Source organism: Herpailurus yagouaroundi, unplaced genomic scaffold, assembly GCF_014898765.1.
Source record: "Herpailurus yagouaroundi ecotype Mexico unplaced genomic scaffold, PumYag 67700, whole genome shotgun sequence".
NCBI lineage: Eukaryota > Metazoa > Chordata > Mammalia > Carnivora > Felidae > Herpailurus > Herpailurus yagouaroundi.
Window position 1 is genome coordinate 6,132,391 of NW_024420499.1, and position 25,870 is coordinate 6,158,260.

At 35.9% G+C, this 25,870-nt stretch overlaps 1 protein-coding gene across 8 annotated transcripts in view; it reads right to left on the reverse strand.

The window, feature by feature from the left end:
- Positions 1 to 25,870, reverse strand: part of COL4A5 (collagen type IV alpha 5 chain) — a 269,256-nt gene that overhangs the window by 126,887 nt on the left and 116,499 nt on the right. For all 8 annotated transcript variants that reach the window (XM_040468444.1, XM_040468445.1, XM_040468446.1 and 5 more), the window contains exons 4-11: positions 20,653 to 20,742; positions 13,353 to 13,397; positions 8,398 to 8,442; positions 8,248 to 8,310; positions 5,894 to 5,947; positions 5,530 to 5,556; positions 3,167 to 3,247; positions 744 to 806 (exon numbers count right to left, since the gene is read on the reverse strand). In XM_040468444.1, coding sequence (XP_040324378.1) covers positions 744 to 806; positions 3,167 to 3,247; positions 5,530 to 5,556; positions 5,894 to 5,947; positions 8,248 to 8,310; positions 8,398 to 8,442; positions 13,353 to 13,397; positions 20,653 to 20,742 — 468 coding nt within the window. The remainder of the gene's footprint in view (positions 1 to 743; positions 807 to 3,166; positions 3,248 to 5,529; positions 5,557 to 5,893; positions 5,948 to 8,247; positions 8,311 to 8,397; positions 8,443 to 13,352; positions 13,398 to 20,652; positions 20,743 to 25,870) is intronic.

Genomic DNA, 25,870 nt, shown 5'->3' on the forward strand with positions numbered 1-25,870 from the left:
TTAATGACATGGCCAGAATCAGCTTCAGCACTGACACATCAAGAGGTAACCAACAAGATATTTTATTTTAAATCTTTGCTTTTAATGAGAAAAAAATGAAATACGGCCTTTTGTAGCAACGTGGATGGAACTGGAGAGTGTGATGCTAAGTGAAATAAGCCATACAGAGAAAGACAGATACCATATGGTTTCACTCTTATGTGGATCCTGAGAAACTTAACAGGAACCCATGGGGGAGGGGAAGGAAAAAAAAAAAAAAAGAGGTTAGAGTGGGAGAGAGCCAAAGCATAAGAGACTGTTGAGAACTGAGAGCAAACTGAGGGTTGATGGGGGGTGGGAGGGAGGAGAGGGTGGGTGATGGGTATTGAGGAGGGCACCTTTTGGGATGAGCACTGGGTGTTGTATGGAAACCAATTTGACAATAAATTTCATATATTAAAAAATAAAATAAAATAAATCTTTTCTTTTGTGTACCTCATTTTTCTCCATCTAGAAAATGGAACTATTACCTAGCACATATATTGTTCACCATAACATTGTAAAATATCCTGTAAATAATATATATATAATATATATAATATAATAATATAATATAATATAATATAATATAATATAATATAATAATATAATATATATTATAAGCATTGACAATGCATTCTACTTTCAAGTAACAGAAACAATATTAGTATTCCTATAAGAAGTTTTTTAAAGTAGGAGAAATGAAATTCCAGAAGCAAACTTACCATCAAACCTGGTGGTCCTGGGGGACCAATTGGCCCTGGTAAACCAGTGGGACCAGCTGGGCCCTGTTATAAAGGAAGTGAAGAAAAGGATGAAAAAAAAAAAAAAAACCCTCATTATATCACACAAAGAACTACACTAAATGAGATTTATACTTAAATAACTGCCACAAATTGCTTATACAATTCTATAATTCTGCAGTATTATAAGCAGAATTTTAAAATGTATAAGAATAAAAGGATTAGCTACAAAGAAATTAACTAAACAGAATGGATGCAGCTTTTAGAAAAATTCTGTTTTACAGTGGTAGATAACAAATGTAGGACAGATACACTGTAAGGAAGTTTTACAAAATAAAGTTATAAAGATGGGCATTTATAGTGGGGCTTTTATGCTAGAAATGGGAAAGGAAGGGCTACCAGTTTCAAGGTAGCCTCTCTATTTTAAAGGAAAAAATAACTATGTATTTACCCAAAGAAAATGAAAACACTAATTTGAAAAGGTATATGCACCCCCATGTTTACTGCAGCATTATTTATAATAGCCAAGATATGGAAATAACCCATGTCCATCTATAGATGAATGGATAAAGAAGATGTGGTACACACACACACACACACACACACACACACAGAGGAATATTCCTCAGTCATAAAAGGAATGAAATCTTGCCATTTGCAACAACACAGATAGATCTACAGGGTATAATGCTAAGTAAATAAGTTAGTCAGAGAAAGATAAATACCATAGGATTTCAGTCATATGTAGAATTTAAGGAACAAAACAAAGAAAAGAGATAAACAAAAAGGCAGAGTCTTAAATAAAGAGAACTGGTGGTGCCAGAGGGGAGGTACATGGGGTGATGGGTGAAATAAGTGAAGGGGATTAAGAGAACACTTATTGATTGTGATAAGCACTGAGTAATGTACAGTTGAATCATTATATTGTACACCTGGAACTAATATAACACTGTATGTTAATAAAAAATTTAATAATAAATTTAAAAAATTAAAGATTTTTAAGAGATGCAAAAAATTAAATTAAATTAAATTAAAAATAAATAAGATTGAATACAAGGAAGGAAGTGAGAATAACTGGAACAACAGATAAGGGAATGATGTAACTATTGTGGAACACAATTTGGCTTCTTGAAAAGCTGAAAATTTGACTTCAGTGAACTCCAGCAATTCTATATCTAGATGTAAATCCTGGATTATTCTGTAATTTAAAAAAATCCCAAAACAACCAAATATTCAATAATAGGAGGCTGGAGAAACGAACTGTAGTATATTCATACAATGGAATGTTATAGGGAAGTAAAACTGAATGAACTATAGCCACAGACAGTAATTTGGATGTATCTTAACATATCAAATAGAAAAAGTTGGAGAAAACTACATAAATGTTATATTATTTTCAAGCAAAATTAAACACTCTTGCTTAGAGATATACATATATAAAATAAAACTATCTTTAAGAAGTAATAGAAAACTCAAAATGGTACTTATGTCTTAGTAGAATGCAGAAAGATGTGAGTCCCAAGGGAACCACACGCTGATTCACAATTATTTGAAATGTTCTAGCTCTCAAATGCTATTTTGGGATCATAGGTGTTCATTTGGTAGTTATGCTTCATAACATACATATATTTTGAATGTATTCTGCTGCATTTTCAAATATTACATAACAAAAATTTATAAGAAATAAAGGGCAACACTGAGAGTTCTTAAGAGCACATGGATGGGTGATGTCAAGCATGGAATGAGATGGCAGTTACTGAAAAAAGTGCCCGACATTACATCTTAGTAATCAAATATTAGAAAATACTGATTATTTTGGCAAAGGGATCAATCCTTGTGAAATACAAACCTCAAGAAATTGACTACCTGATCTATAAATACTTGAAAAATATTGCTATTTCTATGTGTGTTATCTATAGGCTAAAATAACTTATTTTCTTAAAATTATGCTTGATGTTCACTATGCATAAATTTTATTCCTTCAGGCTTCAAAACATGTTCATGTGTTATGCATAACTAATAGTGTTACAAATGATGTCTTCTAATATCGTAAATGGGAGACCTATGATTTGTATTTTCAATCAGGCCATTTACAATTATCAGGACTACCCCTACTACTTACTGATCCTCACAGCACAAGAATAAGAATACAGAAGCCTATTTCCGCTGTCAAACCCAAAAACAAAAATTTCCATGGAAACCGGATAGAAAGATAAAATAACAAAACAGTCCTTTATAAAACTCTCTAGATTGCTTTCATTTTCAGGTATGAGGTATATGCGACGTCTATCAAACTTCAGATGATGATTTCTGTAACTAAAACAGAGGGTACTAAAGGCTGAAGAGGAAAAACTGATGCTGTGATTGTATTTAATCAGTAAAGAAGAAAATCACTGGATGCTTACTTGTATTCCAGGAGGACCTGGATATCCTGGATTACCCTTTGGTCCTGGCAGCGATGACATAATTATACTACCTGGTTCTCCCTGAAAGAAATTATCAACGGAAGTTGTAACTAACAGTTACAACACATGAAAACTGGCAAAAGCACAAAAAACGATCTGAGAATTAAATCTGTCACATAAATGTCCTGAGGATTAGGTGATCCCAGTAATTAACATGAATACATTTACCTTTTAAAGACAAATGGGAAAGTGGCCAAAATACACTGAAGTACAATCAATTATATTAAGAGCCTGTGATACCTTCAGTTACTCATTCATTACAAAAACATTTCTTAAATATTAACATTTGCCAAGAATTGTGTTAGGCTCTGGATACTCAGTACAGAAGGAGACAAACAAGACCTCTGTCCTCATGTTGCTAACAATATACTGGAGAAATGCAGACCATAACATGTAAACAAATAAGATGACAAAATGTTCTGTTAAAGGCTATGAAGAAAAAACATGGTACATGATAAAGAAATAGTGGAGGACTAAGATGAATTGCTAATTATGTGACCTGATAGAGGTGCTAATTATTGTTACAATGGCAATCATGATATATAAAGGTATCACATTAACATGTCGTATACCTTAAATGTATACAGTGTTATGTGTCAAATATATTTCAATTAAAAAAAGAAATAGTGATGGAAATCAGTTTGGGTAGTCAAAACAAGGGCAATCTGTGAAGGCAACATACAGGCAGAGATCTAAAGAATAACGAGTCAGCCAGGTGACAATGGGTAAGAGTACTGGGTAGTTTAAGGAGCATGTGTAAAGGACCCCAAATGTGAAGAGTTTGTACATTCTAATAACTTAATGTGTGATGAGCGAGCCCAGGGAAAAGTGGTTTAAAGAGAAGTCTGGATATGTAGCAGGGACCAGAATACGCAGGTCTTACAGGCCATGGAGAGGAATGTGGACTTTATCTCAGAGACAGTGGGAAGCCCTGTGAGATTAAACTATTGATTTATGTTTTTAAAAGATCATTCTTGTGGCTCCTGGGTGGCGCAGTCGGTTAAGCGTCCGACTTCAGCTCAGGTCACGATCTCGCGGTCCGTGAGTTCGAGCCCCGCGTCAGGCTCTGGGCTGATGGCCTGTTTCCGATTCTGTGTCTCCCCCTCTCTTTGCCCCTCCCCCGTTCATGCTGTGTCTCTCTCTGTCCCAAAAATAAATAAACGTTAAAAAAAAATTAAAAAGAAAAGATCATTCTTGACTACTATATATAGAATAAGTCAGGCTGGGAGGTGACGGGATAGTAGTGAAAAAAATAAAAAGACTAATTAAGAAGAAGCTATTGCAAGAGTCCAGATGAGACATTATGGTTAGTCTGGTGGCAGTGAGGATGGAGAAAAGTGGATGAATTTAAGATATATTTTATTTATTTATTTATTTATTTATTTATTTATTTATTGAGAAAGAAAGAGAGAGGGAGGGAGGGAGAGAGCGCTCAAGCAAGGGAGAGGCAGAGGGAGAGAGAGAGGGAGAGAAGGAATCTTAGGCAGGCCCCATGCCCAGTGTGGAGCCCAATGTGGGGCTCAATGTCACAACCATGAGATCATGACCTGAGCTGACATCAAAAGTTGGATGCTAAACCGACTGAGCCAGTCAGGCACCCCAAGATATATTTTATAGGCCACATTAACAATATTTAGTGATAGAATGGAATGAGGAGGTGTGTGAAGTTGTAGAAGATGTAAATATTAACTCTCAGGTTTCGGAGGGGTCTAGGTCTACATTGAATGTGTTAATTTGAATGTCTGGGGGATATAAGAGTAGAAGTCAGGGATGCAGTTTAATACATGCATCCAACTCAGAAGAAAAGTCTAGTTTAGACTCACTATCCAGTAGCTGGGTAGTAAATAATACCATGAACATTAAGAATATTGCTAGGCATAGAAGAACGTGTCAGAAATGTGTCCTGATACCTGCTGCATAGAATAAAATGAGCTTTTATAGAAGACTGTGTGATGACCAGAAAGACACAGAAGCAAAATCACCAAAAGGTAGTGTCACAGAAGTCAGGGGAAAAGAGCATTTCTAAAGGGAGCAAATGGTCAACTGTATCAAAAGGTAATGGGAATTGAAAGATCAGAAAAGAAATTTGAGTCTTATATACACGTTTATAAGTATAACAGCACACAAAAGATACTTAAAGCCATGGGAACAAAGGAGATTACTTAAGGGTAGCTTGTGTGTACCTGCACAACTTCTAGAAACATCCATTTTAAGACAGAAGTCAGAGACATTATCTGATTGAAGTTGTAGGCTTTTCATATATTTTATTCAAAATGTTTACTTTCCTAGCATGGAATGCTTACCTTCATACCTGGGATCCCAGGAGGTCCCTATTATTAAAAACAAAAGGATTGTTTTATACATATGAGAGGGGATCGAGGAAAAGAACATACTACTTTCCAAATAGTCAGTTGAGTGGATTACTGTAGGGTCATTCTAAGTACAAAGTATCTTAGAGATGACATTTATATGAAATACAATGGAATCCTTACATTTACCCAGCACAGAGCTATACTACCAACTTTTTTTTCCTAAAAATCTTCTTATAGTTTACTAGTTTAAAATGTACTAACTTTGCTCCACATGAACACACTGAGCTCACTTTCTACCCTTCTGCTTCTTCTGTCAATTCCTGTGTTCATTATAATCCTAAATTTTATAACTTACTGGAGGACCCTGTAAACCAGGAAAACCGGGACTGCCTGGAAATCCACGTTCTCCCTAGGAGTTAAAAAGAAAGAGTAATGGAGGAACAAGAAACAAATCATAACTATACCAACAAACAATGACTTACTAAAAAGATTTCGGTTAAAAGGCATTTTGAAACATGCCAGATTGCCAAAAATTCATTTCCAATTACTTCAGTGTCAACTGCCCATATCAATTCAACCTTCTAAGATACTTTTATCCCTACTCATCAATCCCAATCAGAAATAAAGAAAAAGATCTTCTACCCTAGTCATTTTCTTCTGACAAATCCATTTTGAGACAATCACACCACAGATTCCTGGTCATCATCACATTTAATAGTTAATGATTTATCTCAATTTCCTGCCCATGTATTATATAGATCCTTATTTTAACTGCCCCATTGCATTATTCTTTTATTGTAAACTATTTCAAATTATTTTTGTAAAGAGGAAAAGATGGTAAGAGAGAATGCCATTAATATCACCAAGAGGACAATAATAGCAATAGTTCTAGCAATTGCAGGTCATTATGTTTTCCAGGCACTCAGTTTTTCTCACTCACTATTGTAAAGTAGTAATATAGACATTTGGTTTAGAAAACAAAAGCTAAAATTGCTGTAGAAGAACCCCAATGCAACCTCCTCTCTAATACCTACATGCCATGGTAATCCTAGAGACATCTTTGTCAGAGGCTTAAAAGAGCAAAATTATTACAGCTCTGTGCCTTTGAGTTATTGTCCAGTACTACTCTCTCCATCACTTTTTACATATGGAAAAAATTGGCCCAGAGAGAAAGGAAGTGGCCTGCCTATCAAGTTTAGAAGACAGAAAACCAAAGAACCCATATATTCTGATTCCATCTCTAGAGCTCATTCTATTAGTTACATAGTAAAGAATATTAAAAAATATTAATCTGAAAGTATACATAATGAATCCATCTAGAACATTTTTTGCTCACATAATTGGGGGCCTCAAACACAAAGTAATCATGACATCTGCTAAGATGCTGCTTCACAAAAAAAAGAAAAAGATCCCTTTAATGATATGGCATGCTATATACATTGTTGACACATTGGTCTTCAAATTTACAACTTTGGCTAGTGGTTTGTTGCTCAAGGCAGGCTGGCAAGCAAACAAACAAATAACCAGAATAGACACAAGAATGTAGCCCATTTTAACAGCAATGTTCCATGCAAACTAACTCCACGCAGGTAAGTTTGTCCCAGCTGAAATGAAGAACACAAGTAAGCCTCACAAACCAAAATAAAAAATTTATTATTGTTGTTGTTATTATTATTATTATTATTGGCTATTATTATTGTTATTGTTGTTATTGTTGGTGGTAGTGTTGGTAAGGGTCACATGATTTGAAGAAAAGTTGGAGGTAAAAATAACTTTATTGTCTTCAAGTATATACTACAATAATTATCACAAAATATAGCCTTCATGATACAAAATAGTTTGTTCAAGTTATTTTAAATATGTACCCTATATAAAATCTAACACATGCCATTAGCTACAAAATCTAGGATATTTCATGAACAGTTCCACAAAGTATCATGTGCAGAATGGAAAATGCTGAAAGGATATACAGAAAATAATAACATATTGCATTAATATATAGGAAAAGGAAAAAAGTAAGGGAATAAGATATAAACTATCAAAAAAGCAAATTTTCCTCATTGTTTTTCCTTTCTATCACTTTATGATAAACCCAAACAGCTGATGAAACACAAGAAAAATGGTCATGAAAAAATGTTTTACCATATGTAAAGTTTTATTTTTCTTTTTAAATTGTTAAATTCATCATTTTTGCCGACAGGGAAGAATTTCTGTTTTCATACTAATAGTTTATAGTAAAAATTGATGTGCTGTATTATAGGTAGATTTTTAGGATTTTTCTTAGGGATGTTATTAGGCAAGGTCAAAAAAATGTTTTAAACATGAATTTTTGAGAACTTACATTGTACCTAGTTTTTAAAAAAGGCAAAGCTAGAGAATGACACTCACAAGTATTACTCTTAACAACTGATGTAATATTTGAAACATATATATCCTAATTCCTTTTTAACTCTCACCCTAGTTTACACTAAAGTCAAAACAGGATTCAATAAAATAACTTTCAATCCAATGCAATATCACAGCTGAATACACGTGTTTAAAGAATTACTGATGTTTTAATATATTGAAAATGTTAACTCAGAACATATCCTATGTATGTTCTAGACCTGTAGCTACTATATCGCCAACATTCTTCATATTGATTTCTTCAAATTTTAAAATCTATTTTTATCAAGCATATTGCCTAAGATTAAGTTAAAGAAATCTCACCTTGGTTCCATTGCATCCTGGGATACCTTGAGGTCCTGGGGCTCCATCGTGGCCTGGCATTCCCTTTGAAAAGAGATATAACACATGTATAATATTTCTTTTAGATTACTTTTTAAGGGATCTTCAATTAAGAAGCCAAATTCTACTTACAGGAAGACCTGGTGTCCCTGGAAATCCAGGAAGTCCAGGAGGACCCTATAATTAGAAATAAATTCCTTGAACCAAACAACAATCAGTACGAGTAAAATTATATTCTACCCAAAGGAATTATAAAAATTACATTTAGAATAGCAATGGACAAATGTGTCTCATTGATTATTAGCATTCATTCTTGCTATAGAAAAAAGCTCCTACACATGTTTAAAAGTCTCTTTTATAGGAAACTATAGAAGCAACTCCTATTTGAGGGAGCATTGTCTTCACTGCACTTAGCAGGAGCAGGCAAATTAGTGGAAGAAATGTCTTTTCTAAAAGATAAAGCAGTTCTGCCAGGTTGGTGATGAATACTGAATTTAGCAGGGGATGGGTAAGTGGCAAATATATCTGCTCCTGAGAATATCAATGTGATCACTCCAAAAATTCTTCAATCAAATTTACTTGTCAGAATTGGCAAAAATACAAGTTTGACAATATTCTTTGTAGGTGAGGCTCTGGGAAAAGGTACTCTTATACATAGCTAATGGGATTCAAACACCACGGAGAGAAATTTGAAATATCTAGCAAAATTACACATTTTTACCCTTTGAAGCAACCCATTTCTAAAAACCTATCCAAAGGTACACTAGAAATTAGGAAACAAAATCAGAATTGAAAGGTTATTGACTGCAACACTGTTATAACTGAAGTTTGGAAATGACCATATAACCATAATTATAGCTAAACACTAGAAACGATAGGGACATAACTAAATAAATTATGGTACGTCCACACATTAGCCAATGCAGCTTTTAAAAAGAATGAGAAAAATCTATGTACACTGAAACGTGTAGTTATCTCCAGGACATAATATTAAGTAAAAGAAACGAAGTATAAGTAGTGTATAGAATATGCTACATTTTTATGAGAAGGATGGTGATACAAAACAATGAAAAGATATACCAAAAATAGTAAAAATGATTACCTGTGGGGGAAAGAGGAAAAAGAATTAGGGGATGGCAAGAATGGGTGGGAAGCTTCTCCGATTATACCACTGTTAAACAACAATGTAAATATTTTAAATAATTAAAGGTAAAAATTTAGAAGAGGTAAAAATATTATTAAAAATTGAAAACAAACTGAAACTGGTGAACCTAATATAAACCAAGTTGTTGACATAAACCATACAAAGAAAAAAAATTACTTTAAGTGCCTCTAAAACATATTTTGACTGCACTTTCTTAGTGAAATTAGTCCATTCAAAGAGGAAAAAAGAACAGCAAAGAAATAATTAATGGCATTTAAAAATTCTATTATTACTATTAAAATTGAAATTGCTATTTTGTTCACTTGCAAATTGCTATTTTGAAGCTATCATAGGCATATTGTAAGATAAAGAAAATAACAAATTATATTAATGCTATTAGGAAACAAGATTTTCATCACAGGGAGGGAAAGGTGGTGAAGTGAGGGAGAGTAAGTATACAAATCTCTTTTCATTTTATTTATTTTTATTTTTTTTAACGTTTACTTATTTTTGAGACAGAGAGAGACACAGCATGAACGGGGAGGGGCAGAGAGAGAGGGAGACACCGAATCGGAAGCAGGCTCCAGGCTCTGAGCCATCAGCCCAGAGCCCGACGCAGGGCTCGAACTCGCGGACTGCGAGATCGTGACCTGAGCTGAAGTCGGACGCTTAACCGACTGAGCCACCCAGGCGCCCCTGATCTCTTTTCATTTTAAATTTCAATTGGAAGTAATAATATAAGCTCATGATATTTTTTCACTTTAAAAAATACATATTTCCTAATTTTGTCAACTGAAAAGACATAAAATCAACTGACCACCAGTAACCATGAAAACCCCTAACACCAGATGGTAGCATCTAAATCACATCTTTCACTAAAGAAGAACCTAAAATCAGATATATGGTCACTTTCAGATTTGGAGAGTAAATGTACAAAATGAGCCTGAAGAGTCTTGTGTCAGAGAGCAAGGAAATTACCAAAGGTCAATAGAGTTTGTCAACAGGACACAGGAGAGGGGCCAGCCAACTTAAAGGGGCTCCCACAGGCCAAAGATAGGAGAATTTTGGCTTCAAAAATAATAATGAGTAAAATTGATTTAACCACATAAATTCCACATGTTTATAATGATAACAAATTCTATAAACCTTCCTGACCATCACTCAAAATTGCTGGTGTACTAACTCATTACCCTATTAGAGTAATTCATTGCCCCATTACAATTCCAGCTGATAAATTAGAATTCTAGCTGATAAAAGATTCGTAGAATTTTTAAAATCTCCATTTTGCACCTCTGAACAAAAAAGTAGATCTAGGCAAAGATCATCAATGACTACTAAACCACTGGATCAAAAGTTGATGGGGAAATTTTGGTGGCAAAATCAGGCTCATATACTGAACCACTGATCAAACTTAATAAAAAAAAAAGTGGGATAACAGATATTTGTCCAAGAAGATGTAATTCAATAGTAAATACACAGCACTACATACAAAGTATTCTTTTTTATGTTTTCTTTAATTTTTTGCAGTATAATTTATGTATAGTATAATGCACAAATCTTAAGTGCACAGCTGTTTCTATATCCCCAGAAAGTTCTCTAGTTAGTGCCTCTTGCAAGGCAACCTCCAGTCTGTAGGAAATATTGGGGACAGAGGAACAATTTAAATGACATCATGAAGAAACAGTCAGATCAAAAATGTAGAATGTAGGTGCCTGGGTGGCTCAGCTGGTTAAGCGTCCAACTTTGGCTCAGGTCACAATCTCACAATTCATGGGTTCAAGTCCCACGTTGGGCTCTGCACTGACAGCTTGTGGTCTGGAGCCTGCTTCAGATTCTGCGTTGCCCTCTTTCTCTCTGCCCCTCCCCCGCTCCCACTCTGTGTCTCTCCCTCTCAAAAATAAACATTAAACAAGAATGTAGAATGCAGTAGAATACAAATGACCCAGTTTCTCTAATAGCATAATAAAAGAGTTTTAAGAAACATAGAAACCAAATGCAATATGTGAAGCTTGAACAAACCAATTGTAAAAAGACATTCATCTTTGAGACAACTGAGGAAATCAAATAAGGACTGAGTTTTCAAGTATATTTGAAAAATTATTGCTAATCTTTTGAGGTGTAATAATAGTATAGCGGTTATGTGGTTATCAGTTGGAGTAACATATTGAAATATGTATTCATTGGTGGAATGGCTGATATGAGGGATTTACCTAAAAATATTCCAAAAAAATAGTGTGTGTGGGGGGGGGATAGATGAAACAAATTTGTCAAACTGTTGCTAACTTTTGAAGCTGAGTGATGGGTACATAGAGGTTCATTGTATTATAATCTCTGTACATTTGGGTATGCTTAAAAATTTCCATAATAATAAATCTTTTAAAATTTGCATGTCAAGAGTTGCCTCTGAGCTGAGACATAAGGATGCAGGAACTATCAGGCTACCTATTCCTAAGCACTTCTGAAGTTCTAGTTGAGGGACATGGACTACTCAGGCACTCCTAGACACTTGCAAAGGGAATTGAGAGAATGGACAAGTTTTTTTTTTTTTTTTTGAGTCTCAGAAGAGCTTATGACATAGTTAATGGTAGCTGTAGTTATTTATGAGATATATTATGATTCTTAGGAAAAGCTTCAATAGTCTATTGCTATCCACTTATTACACAATAACACAGAAACACATCTGCTAATAAAACCAAGGGTTTTGAGTTTCTTCCCTGATTTTCCAGGTCCTTACAAACACCAGGCATGAGTAGCACATAAGGTAAGCTACATGTTGTTAAGAAGTATAAAGCAAATAGGATGTTTTAGTGTTTACGTAAAATTTGTACATCCACTAAATTTTTGGAGATCAAGGGATCAGAATGTTTTAACTGCCTTTGTCACATAAACAGACATGCTATGTCATCACCCATGTACTTTATACTTGTATAAGTATACTCATCAATCTATGAACACAGAATTTTAGAGCTAAAAGGCATCTTTGACTCTCTAATTTAACAAATGAGAAACTGAGGCTCAGAAAAGTTAAGTATGATTTTCCAAAAGCCAGGACTATTTTTGAACTATAGTTTCCTCCCAGCTCTAAAACACACTGAAAGATATATTTCTACCTGAAAGCTTTTCATAAAAATTACATTAAATGTGTACTTCCATTTTGAGACACATCCTGATTTTCAGAACATTAAAATGAAAAAGTATACATCTTAGAATTGAGAAAACATTGTATACTTCCAAAGTAGTTTTCTTTTAAGCTTATTGATTTATTTTCAGAGAGACAGAGAAAGCAAGCAGGGGAAGGGCAGAGAGAGGGAGAGAGAATATTGAGGCTCCACACTCTTAGCACAGAGCCCAAGACGGGGCTCAAACTCACAAACTGTGAGATCACGACCTGAGCCAAAACCAAGAGTTCGACACTTAACCGACCAAGCCACCCAGGTGCCCCCAAAGTAGTTATTTTTTTTAACACAGTGGTTTAAATTAGTGCTTCCCAAACTGACAGTCTTCAAGATACACAAAGAAAGTTATAATATTTGTACATAGTACACTGGGAAGGATATACAACCTGTAGTGATTGGCCCTCTGAACCCAGAGGACTGAGATGATCACAAGGTTGGGAAGTTATGTTTCAGTCAGTTGTAAGATATACATATTTTTAATAAATTGACAAATTGCTAGGATTTAGCACTTTTGTATTTCTTGTCCACATAAAGTAATTTAAAATTTTGGTACATTAGTTTAAATAGACACCTGGATATATAGATAACTGCCAAAATAATAAAGAAAGGCTAATTGTAGGCATATGCCAATTCTTACCTTTAACTTTTTAAAAACTATTTCTTTTTTCATTTTAATAGGAATCTTTTCCAGTTGTCTCATAACACTTCGTTTGCTTTTTCTCTGTCTTGACCAACAAAACATTTGATATACAGCCAATATCACTTACTCTGATCCCTTTTGGTCCTGGTGGCCCTGGAATTCCATCATCACCCTGAAAAATACAACAGATTTAGTTCTTGTTCCTCCAAAAATAACCCTCAAATAACTAATTTTAGATTATGACAATAAGAGACTTAAATTTTTGTGAATCTTTGTGAAAATGAGAAACTTACTTACCCAAGGAAGAAGCATTTATTATTGAGACTGAAAGCACCTTATTTTTTATCATATAGAAAATAAGAAAGGTCTTGGGGTGTCTGGGTGGATCAGTTGGTTGTGCTTCTGACTTCAGCTGGGGTCATGATCTCACAGCTTGTGAGTTCAAGCCTCGCGTTGGGCTCTGTGCTGACAGCTTGGAGCCTGGAGCCTGCTTTGGATTCTGTATCTTCCTCTCTTTCTGACCCTCCCCTATTTGCATTCTGTCTCTCTCTCAAAAATAAAAATAAAACAATAAAAAATCTATAAAAAAGTAAGAAAGGTCTTTATTTACTAAGAAAACTGCTGATATGTAGTAGAAACTTTGTACCTGACCTGTAAAATTAATTATGAAAATCATACAAGACAAAGATGTAGTGGTAGTGATACTCCTCAAATCATTTATCATAAGGAAAATACAAGCTGAAAATCTGGGCATTTTCTATATATTTTTTAAACATTATTTTTAAAATTTTATTATATCTTCTTTTAATGTTTTATATTTGGGAGAAAGAGAGTGCAAGCGGGGAAGGGGCAGAGAGAGAGGAGGACAGAGGATCCCAAGTGGGCTCTGCGCTGATAGTGGAGAGCCTGATGCAGGGCTCCAACGCATGAACCCTGAGATCATGAACTGAGCCAAAGTCAGATGCTCAACCACTCAACCAACTGAGCCACCCAGGCGCCCCAGGCAGTTTCTATATTATGTCAATCTGCTGCCATGCTGGTAATAAATGACATCATCTGAGCCTAAGTACGTGCTGCTCTTGAGTTTGCTGTTCTAAACCTTTGCTTTGTTTTATAAGGCACTTTCTACAGGAAGAGCTTAGGAAAGAACAAGAACAAACCAGACACTCCTTTCTAGCTTCTTCTATTGACTGTAAACAAAAGAGGCTGACCACATGTGTGTTAATCTATTTACCCATTTCTAGTTACAATTGCATTGCTGAGAATTTGAGGTTTTGTTTCACTAAGTTTTTATTAACTAGTTTTTTAGAATAAAGAAAACCCAATTCTGCTCCAAAAGATGGGAATTTCAGTGGAACATATAAGCTAGTAGGCCACCACCTGAAGCGTTTAGACAAATTTTATTAAACTGAGACATCTTGCTTTACACAAGTGGTTTCTAAATCACACAACTCACAACCTTAGAGGCTCCACTGGGGGTTCCTTGATGCTTATGTCACTACCCGCTTTCAATCAGCGCAGCTTTGTTTTTATGTTTTATGTGGGGCTTCCAGGAAAAGCTTCATTTGGGAAAAGGGTTACCTGGTATATTAGTTTCTTATGCTGTTTTTATAAATTACTACAAACTTAGTGGCTTAAACCAACACAACCTTACTGTTCTGGAAGTCAGAAGTATGACAGTGGTCTCGGTGGCAGAACACTGTTGCTTTCTGGAGGTTCTAGGAAGGATAAATCCATTTTGTTTCTTCCAGCTTCTAGAACAGCCAGCCTTCCTCAGCTCTTCAATCTTCAAAGCCAGCTATGGTTGAATGAATCTTTCTAACACTGCATCACTCCTACACTGATTCTTCTGCCTCCCTCTTCCATATTTAAAGGACTCTTGTGATTATACTGGGCCCACCTAGATAATCCAGAATAATCTCTGTGGTTGAAGACCAGCTGATAAGCAAATTTAACTTCATCTGCAATCTTAATTTTGCTTGTCTATATAAACTAACATATTCACAAATCCTGAGGATCAGGTCATGGACATCAATTAGGGGATGGGCATTATTATGTCTCCTATCCTTAACTTTTTAAAAAGTTTAATAATCTCTTTCCACAACAGACTCATCTCTAAGGAGATTAAAGTAAATCCAATAGTATTTTATTTTATTTTTTTTTTAAATATTAAATTTATTGTGAAATTGGTTTCCGTACAACACCCAGTGATCATCCCAACAGGTGCCCTCCTCAATCCAATTCTATTTTAAAACAAGGAGAAGACTGCTTAATGAATCTTTTTGGGTCTTTCCACAAAAGGCAGGTATAAGACAAAGATTCCTTAATGTTGTACTGGTTGTACTAACCAACATGGTTAAATAAGAGACAGATAATAGAGGTACAAAAATTGGAAAGGATGAGGCAAAACTACCACTAAAAGCAAATAAATGATTGTATGAGTGGAAACCCAAGAAAATTACATGAAAACCACTATAATCAATAAGGTAACTCAGGAAGATAACTGTACACAAAATCAATATGAGAAAATAAATAGCTTTCTTATATACCAACTACCAGTTAGAAAACATAATGGAATAAAATATACAGTTTACAGTAGCAAAAGCAGGATAAAATATTTGGGGATAAACTTAAGAGATGTGCAAGATTCATAAGAAGAAAAGGTTAAAACGTTTCTGAAGTTCAAAATGGGAAATAAGAACAAATGGAAAGGCATTCTATGTTCTTGGATAATAGGAGTCAACATAAAAAATGATCAATTCTCAATAAATTTAGTTAAAATTTGACACAATAAACAGAAATAACATGAGTTTTGAAAAGACAACTAGATAAGGTGACTCTAAAGTTCATATGGAAAAATAAATAAGCAAGAACATTCAGGAAAATTCTGGGGAAAAAAAGAGCAGTAAGGGGACGCTAGTGCTGTCAGATACAAAAATACAGCATAATACATCAATAATTAAAATAGTTTGGTTCTGACATTTGAATAAACATATCATTGGAAGAGTATGGAAGGTCTAAAACAAGTACGTATATTCACATGATTTTGGTTTATAATGAAAGTGGCACTGCAAATCAATGGGGAAGTTTACATTGGGACATACTTGTGAGGACATTTGTAAAAAAATAAACATGGAACTTACATCACAAACCACACACCAGGATGAATTAGAAATAGATAAAATATTTACATGAAATGAAACTATTAATATACTTGGATAAAACATGCGAAAATTATTTTATAATCTTACAGTGGGGAAGGCATTTCCTACTCAAAATTCAAAAGCCATAAAGGATCCCTGAAAAACACAGATATACAAAAATATACACACACACGCACATACTCAGCAAAGACATGATCACCTAGGGGAAATAACTGCAACTCACAACACAGACCAAGGGTAATCTCCCTAATGCATAAATAGCTCATTAACATATAAAATTACCAATAATACAGTAGAAAAATGGGCAAATGATATGAAGACAGTTCACAGAAAACACAAATGATTCTTATACCTATGAAAAGATCCTTAATCTCACTCTTAATAAGAGAAATGCAATCTAAAAGCATTGAAAGACCATTTTCATCTATCAGATTGACGAAAAGTCAAGTCTCATAATAGGGTTGGTGAAACTATAGGGAAATTGATCTTCCTGTATATTGCCAAACCAAGGATAAATCATATAACTTCTTGGGGGGCAATTTGGCAATATCCATAAAAATACATAAAAACATGTACCCTCCTTATGGTAATCTTACAGAGATAATCCCCTATTGGGGAAAGGAAGTCTATTAAAATTATACATCTTAGCAGCACTGTTTGTAGTGGCAAAAAACTGAAAATTATTTAACTAATCATCAGTAGGGGACTGGCTTAATAAATTATGGTTTATACATGCAGTGGAATACAATCCAGTTATAAAAGATAATGAGGAAATTCTGTGTGTACTGACATGAGATGTCTACAATATATATTAAGTGAAAAACAAAGGCCAAACATGTTTAATATGCTACCAGTTTATAAACAAACGTAGGTAAAAGTGCGTCTGTGTGTATATAAGCATGTATGTGCATGTATATATTTGTATCTGTGTGAATATCCATAAAAATTATTGAGGATATTCACAAGAAAGTACTAGAAATTAGTATCTGTTAGGGATATGTAGAAGTCAGTGGCTAATGGATACAGGTGGAAAGGAAATCTTTTTCACAATGTACTTTCCTATGTTTATTTATTTTGTGTAAGTGAATATATTATCAAAAATTAATTTAATTTAATTTTTAAGAATAAAGAAATCCTTTGTAAATTTTTATATATACAATCTATACATGTATTTGTTTTATATATCTTTACTTTCATATATAAGAATATATATTGGGAAGCCTTGGTGGCTCATTTGGTTAAGTGTCTGACTTCGGCTCAGGTCATGATCTCACAGTTTGTGGGTTCAACACCCACGTCAGGCTCTGTGCTGACAGCTCAGAGCCTGAAGCCTGCTTCAGATTCTGTGTCTCCCTCTTTCTCTGCCCCTCCTCCACTTGGGCTGTCTCTCTTTCTCTCAAAAATTAATAAATGTTAAAAAATTTAAAAAAGAATATACATATTAAAAAACAATCCTACCAAATTTTTGACTGAGCATATATGCCAACATAAATGCATGTACTAGAACACCCAATCACATAAAAATTATAAAGTATAAATTCAGCTACATTGGGAAGCACGAAATGAGACTGGAGATAGAGGTACAAAGCTCTTCAAATTTAGAATCCCAATACTTTAGAAAGTAGTCCAACCTTTTCATTGTACAGATACTGAAATGGAACCACAGCAAAAGACTGGACTAATTTCTAAATCTAAAATGCATACAATCACACCATTAAAAGCTGTCATACTAATGTACAATAGTTCTAGTTAATGCTAAATTATTTCAAAGGGATTCTAAGGTAGTTAACTTTTTTTAATCTGCCACAAATCTTTATTAAAAGTGCCACCTTTCAGCAAGCATGGTGCACAAGAAATTCAGCCCATAATTCACCTGGGTAAACTCAGGTGCAAGAAATGTATCTTTATTTTATTATGGTTCAAAGTAATTTCTATTTCAAAGCTAACATGACTGAACACTTCACTAACATGACTGAAATTTAATCTCAGTTGCTTGAAATCCCCATCTCATTTTTATAAGGCTGTGTCTAAATTATGGAGAGCTTAAGGAGTTCTGAGATGTTGAGGAGTGAGATAGACCAGTCCAAGCTAGAATTCATTGAGATGTCCCACGCCAGTAGGACGCATGGATTACTGCTGAGTTAGTGCTCAGTTCCATCCACTTGACTCTTTCAGATCCAGCTGCTACTTCTGTGCCACTTCTGGGTGCACAAGAAATAATCTGCTGTGTTTGCACTTCATTAGACATAAGAAATTCTGTTAAGTGCCCCATCTACTTAACTTCTAGGCAGTGATTTAGAGTCTTGCTTTTTCCTTAGTGTAAAGTTCTACTCAGAAAATTTAGTGCAGGTCCCTTCTGCTCTTGAATCTAACAAGACTACCTTGATATACTGTCACTTCCTCAGAGATCATGCCCAAGCACACCCCCACAATCTATGCTCTGATACAGTTAAGTGTTTACAAGTATTTATGTATTTAAATTAATTTCCTCCTTTATTGGAAAGACTACTTGATGAGTATCCATTTGATCTCCTTAATACTGTAATGACATAATGTACCACTATTAGATGAAATAAAATTAGGGAAAAAAAAGGTTTTTAAAGTACTTTTCATTTCCAGGCAAAAAACAGAACTGGCCCCCTTCATGGTCAGTTCACCGGTCTACCTAATATAGATGGTAAAGGGCAATCAACCAAAAGAACTATTTTTAGAAAACCCAGAAACTTCTCCCAATCTTAGCATTCACTATTATCTCTTTGATTCCCTATCGTAACATGCACATAGGGTGATATCCTTGCTTATGGTATAGGAGAGATTGCCTACGCAGCAGTCAATGGGGAAAAGTCTTCCTAACTGATAGGAAAACAGTACCTTTGGATCCATGAGGCTGCACATAGGAAAGAAAGGGTGTATGAACCTATCCTCTCATCTTTCTCTCCCACAGAACAGCCTATGTGACATCTACCTCACCAAAGTCACTGGTATACCTGTCCCAGGTAGTTGCCACGACTCTGAATTTGACAAACTGCTGAATATGTCACCCACTGTCCAACCCTATAGGTAAACACCTTACTGCTGTGCCACTGAATACAACAAATGGACATGTCTCTAAACATGAAACATTTTAGTACCTCAGATACCCCAACCGTATCACAGTGGACCTGATGTGTTGCCACGGTTGGACTCTGACACTACAGAAACAAAATGCCTCCTCACGTGTCAAATTTCTTCTGTCTGAGATGGGAGTAACTGAAGCATCTGGGAAAAGGGAAATGAGATCTGCCACTAGGGCTATTTTGACCTCCATAGTGGTGGTTTCCTCCTCCCCTATACCTGTGCCTACCTGACACAAATTTTCCAATTCCACTTAAGTACCCTACCCACCAGAAGGAACTTTGGGCTGGCTGACTCCCATGGCAATCAACGGCTTTTATACTACCAGCACTGTGTGTGTGTCTCCCTTGGGGTATTATTATTTGGTAAAAGCCTGGCCTTCAACATTCCTACCAATGTAACACGTACCTACAGGGAATTGATAACAGACTGCCAAATATTCAAGACAGTCTCTCCCATTGAGCATATCAAACTAAACAGAGTAAGAGGGGAATTCCAAAACCAGGTGTTCTGGTTAGTGAGGAGAACTGTCACATGGTGGTATTAATTCTATTCATGTGTATGCTCCAGGCAAATTTTCCTACTCAGGGTCATTCAATTACAGCAAGTTATGTACAACCTGTCTTTGACCATTATTTAACTCATCAATGACACTACTTCAGTTTTGGAAGCAGAACAGACTAGCCTCAACACAGCCCTCAACTTCCTCTTGGCCGTCCAAGGCGAGATCCTCACTGGTGCAGTTCCATGGGGAAAAATAGGACAGTGGGGGAAGTTGGTGCTTTTTCTAGTTAAACATTTTGTTTATTACACTGTCACAGTAAAAGGTTTGACTATTCCTTTCATTTTGGCTTGTTTCCTTAATCAGCTACTCTGACACCTGGCAGTTTAGCTCTCTCCAGCTCAGCTGAGCTCCTGACAAAATTCAGTTTTTGTTAAGGATACCAATAACTACATACAATCAGCAGCATCTTCCAAAACCATTTGAATATGACAGTAATATTCAGTTTTTTAAACCAACAACAAAATTTAGACTCTCAGCTATCCTATTATTTTATTTAGATATATTTTTAGTTGACTTGATACCTAGTCCCACATTTAAGATGACTTAATGCCTCTAGTATTACTGGATGGCAACCTGGTACATACCTTTTGTCCCCGAGGCCCTGGAGGCCCTTCTGGACCTGGAAATCCAGGCAAACCTGGATGGCCTTCCAAACCTGGAAACCCTCTCTCCCCCTGCAATTGAACAAGAATGAAAGATGAGTGAATTTTCAAGCAAAGACATGGTTGAGATTCAAAAAGATCAAAAAATTATCTAGAGAAAACTAACTTAATTTAATGATACTAAATTCACAGTACCCACAAACAGGAGAAAACCTGTAAGATGTGAGTGGAAAACCACAAACCATTCTGAATTTGTCATATATGGTAATGCAATCAATTACTTTCCTGTAAAGGTAAAAAGCTTATCAGAGAAGAAACAAGGTTTAAACATACTGACATCAAGAGTTTACCACGGAAGATGGCAGTAAATCCAGGAAACGAGGTCTGTAGGGGTTACATAAAATAAATATGGTGCAGGGATGAAGAAGTGCAAAAGGAAACCATCTGAGAAGTTTTCAGATTTGTTGCAAAGTGGAAGAGTTGCAGAATTATCCAGAAGGGAAATTCATTACTGACTGGAGATAAATTAGTCAGAAAAGGGCTCTAGAACATCAAAAAGTTTATATTTTTCTTATTGTAAGATTAATACAAAAAGGAATGCATGGTTATTGTAGAAGCACAAAAAAGCATAAAAGAAAAAAAACACCAGGAGGAAGAGTTAAGATGGCAGAGTAGTAAGGGGACCCTGGGCTTGTCTCTTCCCTGGAACATACCTAGATCAACATCAAACCATTTTGAACACCTAGGAAATCGATCTGGGGATTAGCAGAACAATCTATAATCTGAGGGAGAGAATGCAGCAGGTACATGGTGCGGAGAGGTGAATTGGGGGAGAGAAGAGGCCGGTGCTACAGAGGAGGGAGCCATTTTCATGGAAAGGAGAAAGAGAGAGGGGGAGATTGAGCAGGGCATCAGGTTTGCACAAGAAAGCACTGCCCCTGAAAGCAGCTAGAGAGAAAGAGTGAAGACACACACAGGAGACTGCATAAGAAAACAGTTCCCCAAAACCATTGACAGGGGAAAAGGGAGAGGGTTTCAATACTGCCAGTTTTTTGTAAACAGTGGAGCACAAAGTCTGAAGTTTCAGAGCCCAGCCCCTAGTGGTGCTCTAGCGAGGAAGGAGGGCAGAGCACCGGCAGCGGACAGCATGGTCTGAGGATCCCCTGGGTGACACAGAGAGAAGCGGTTCACCTGCTTGGACTGCATTTGATAGAGGTGATACAGCCTCTCCTCTGGCAAAAGACCCAGCGGGCATGTCATCAAGCTGCCATGTCATGTTCACCTCTTTGGAACAAAGACACCAGCTGAGGGCAACAAACCCTGGAGCCGGTTGTGTGTTGCAATTTACCATAAACTCTGAGCAGCTGCCACTGTGTGGTAGCACGACCATTTCTGGGACAAGCTGGCCACAGTGTGCACTGGCCACAGTGTGCAGATACCGTGGGTTGGAACAGCAGGGATCTGTGAGGTGTGGGATTTTGAAACACAGCCACACCTGAGATAAAACTCTGGAGAGGGGCACAGCCTGGTAGGCAGACAGCTTGGACACAGATAAGAGGGAGATGGGGAGCTGATGGAAGCCAGGGACACAGGAGGTATCAGAGGTGACTGATAGTGTGCCTACAAGGGCACGAACTTCCCATTCCGGAGACTTGAGAGAGGGATGAAACCATTTTCACCATTAGCCCACCAACACTGATCAACCTCAGTGGGCTAAACAGCGCCACCAAGTGGAGAATAGAGATAACATACCAAAGCCCTGACCACCTGCACACTCAGGCACATCTCCACTAGGGCAAGTGGGCCTGAGAATCAGAACAGCAGGTCCCTCCCCCCATAAGACCAGCACAAATCCTTTCCAAGGACTTAGTCTACTGACCATAGACTGCTGCAAAGTTTCAGCTCTAGGGGAAACTGGATCTACCTTCATGTGGGTTTTTTTGTTTGCTTGTTCATTTGTTTTGTTATTGCTTCTGTTTTTTTTGTTGTTTTTCTTTTCTTTTGTTTTTGGATACAGAACAAGCAACATTTTTTATCTTATTTGATCTTTAATTTATTTTATTATTTTTTACTTTAAAAATTTTAAATCTTTTTTCTCTCTTCTTTTTTTTTTCTACCAAGCTTCTCTTAAACAGATCAAAGCAGAGCAAAACATGCTTAGCATCTAACTTCCTTTATCTGATTTTTTTTAATTTTTAAATATTTATTTCATTTCATTATTATTTTTATTGTGTTTTTCTTCCTTAAAAGTGACAAGATAGAGGAATTCACCTCAAAAGAAAGAACAGGAAGAAATGACAGCCAGGGATTTAGTCAATGCAGATATAAGTAAGATGTCTGAACCAGAATTTAAAACAACAATTATAAGGATACGAGCTGGGCTTGAAAAAAGCATAGAAAACACAAGAGAATCCCTTTCTGCAAAGATAAAAGAACTGAAATCTAGTCAGGCCAAAATGAAAAATGCTATAACCAAAATGCAAACCCATATGGAGGCCATAAAAACGAGGATGGATGAGGCAGAGGAGCGAATTAGCGATATAGAAGATAAAATTATGAAATATAATAAAGCTGAAAAGAGGGAAACAAAGGTCAGGGATCATGAAGGCAGACTTGGAATTCAGTGATTTTATTAAGACATAAAAACATTAATATCATAGGAGTCCCAGAAGATGAAGAAAGAGGAGAGGCAGAGGTTTTATGTGAGCAAATTACAGCTGAAAACTTCCCTAATCTGGGGAAGGACACAGACATCAAAATCCAAGAAGCACAGAGAACTCCCATTAAATTCAACAAAAGCTGGACATTACCCAGACATATCATAGTCAACTTCACAAAATACACAGACAAGGAAAGAATCCTGAAAGCAGAAAGTGGAAAGAAAGTCCTTAAACTTATAAGGGAAGACAGATCAGGTTCACAGCAGATCTGTCCAAAGAAACTTGGCAAGTGAGAAAGGAGGCAAGATATATTCAATATGCAGAATGGAAAAAATATGCAGCCAGGAATACTCTCCAACAAGGTTGTCATTCAAAATAGAAGGAGAGATCAAGAGTTTCCCAAACAAAAACTAAAGGAGTTTGTGACCACTAAACCAACCCTACACGAAATTTTAAGGGGGGGTAAAAAAAAAAGATGAAAAGCAACAAAGGGCTAGAAAGAACCAGAGAGCATCACCAGAAACGCCAACTCTACAGGTAATATAATGGCACTAAATTCATACCTTTAAATAATCACTCTGAATGTAAATGGACTAAATGCTTCAATCAAAAGATATAGGGTATCAGAATGGAGGAAAAAAAAAAAAAACAAGATCCATCAATATGCTGCCTACAAAAGACCTATTTTAGACCTAAACACACCTGCATGTCGAAAGTGAGATAGAGAACCATCTATCATGGTAATGGCTGCCAAAATAAACCCAGAGTAGCCATACTTATATCAAACAAACTAGATTTTAAAACAAAGACTGTGACAAGAGATGAAGAAGGGAATTGTACCATAATTAAGGGGTCTATCCATCAAGAAGACCTAACAATTGTAAATATTATGCCTCCAACTTGAAAGCAGCCAAACATATAAATCAATCAATAACAAAAGGAAACTCACTGATAATAATACAATAATAATAAGGGACTTTAACATCCCACTTACAACAATGGAAAGATCACCTAAGCAGAAAATAAACCATGAAATAATGGCTTTGAATGACACACAGGACCAGATGGACTTAGCAGATATATTCAGAGCATTTCATCCTAAAACAGAAGAGTACACATTCTTTTTGAGTGCACATGGAACATTCTCCAGAATAGATCACATACTGGGTCACAAATCAGCCCCCAACAAGTACAAAAAGATCAAGATCACACCATGCATATTTTCAGATCACAACGCTATGAAACTTGAAGTCAACCATAAGACCAAGTTTGGAAATGGGTGCCTGGGAAGCCCAGTTGTGTAAACGTCCAACTCTTGATTTTGGCTCAGGTCATGATCTCATGGTTTGTGAGTGAAAGCCCCACATCGGGCTTTGTGCTGACAGCATGGAGCTTGCTTGAGATTCTCTCTCTCTCCCCCTCTCTCTCTGCCCCTTCTTTCTCCACTCTCTCTCTTGGTCTCAAAATGAATAAATAAACTTTAAAAATAAAAGAAAAAGAAAAAAAATTGGAAAGCTTTCAAATACATGGAGGTTAAGGAATATCCTACTAATGAATGAACGGGTTAACCAGGAAATTAAAGAAGAAATAAAAAAATACATGGAAGCAAATGGAAATGAAAACATGACAGTCCAAAACCTTTGGGATGCAGCAAAGGCACTCCTAAGAGGGAAGTATATTGAAATTCAGACCTATCTCAGGAAACAAAAAAGGTCCCAAACACACAACCTTACCTTACACCTAAAGGAGCTACAAAAGGAACAGCAAATAAAGCCTGAAGCCAGCAGAAGAATGGAAATAGTAAAGATTAAAGCAGAAATAAATGATATAAAAACAAATAAACAAACAAAAAACAAAAAGTAGAACAGACCAACAAAACTAAGACCTGGTTATTTGAAAGAATTAACGAAATTGATAAACCGCTAGCCAGACTTAACAAAAAGGAGAGAAAGGACCCAAATACATAAAACCACATATGAAAGAAGAGAGATCACAACCAACACTACAGAAATACAATTATAACAGAATACTGTGAAAAATTATATGCCAGCAAACTGGGAAATCTGGAAAAAATAGACAAATTCTACAAAATTGCATACTACCCAAACTCAAACAGGAAGAAATAGAAATTTTTAACAGACCCACAAAAAACAAAAAAATTGAATCAGTAATTGAAAATCACCCAACAAACAAGAGTCCTGGGCTAGATGGCTTCCCAGTGGAATTCTATCAGACATTTAAAGAAGAGTTAACACCTGTTCTTCTCAAACTGTTCCAAAAAATAGAAATAGAAGGAAAACTTCCAAACTCATTCTATGAAGCAGGCATTACCTTGATTCCAAAACCAAAGACCTGAGTAAAAAGAATATCCAGGCCAATATCCCTGATGAACACGGATGCAAAACTTCTCAACAAGATTCAACAGTATTCAACAGTACATTAAAATAATTATTTTCTTAAAAACTGAGAACAAACTGAGGGTTGATGGGGGGTGGGAGGGAGGGGAGGATGGGTGATGGGTATTGAGGAGGGCACCTTTT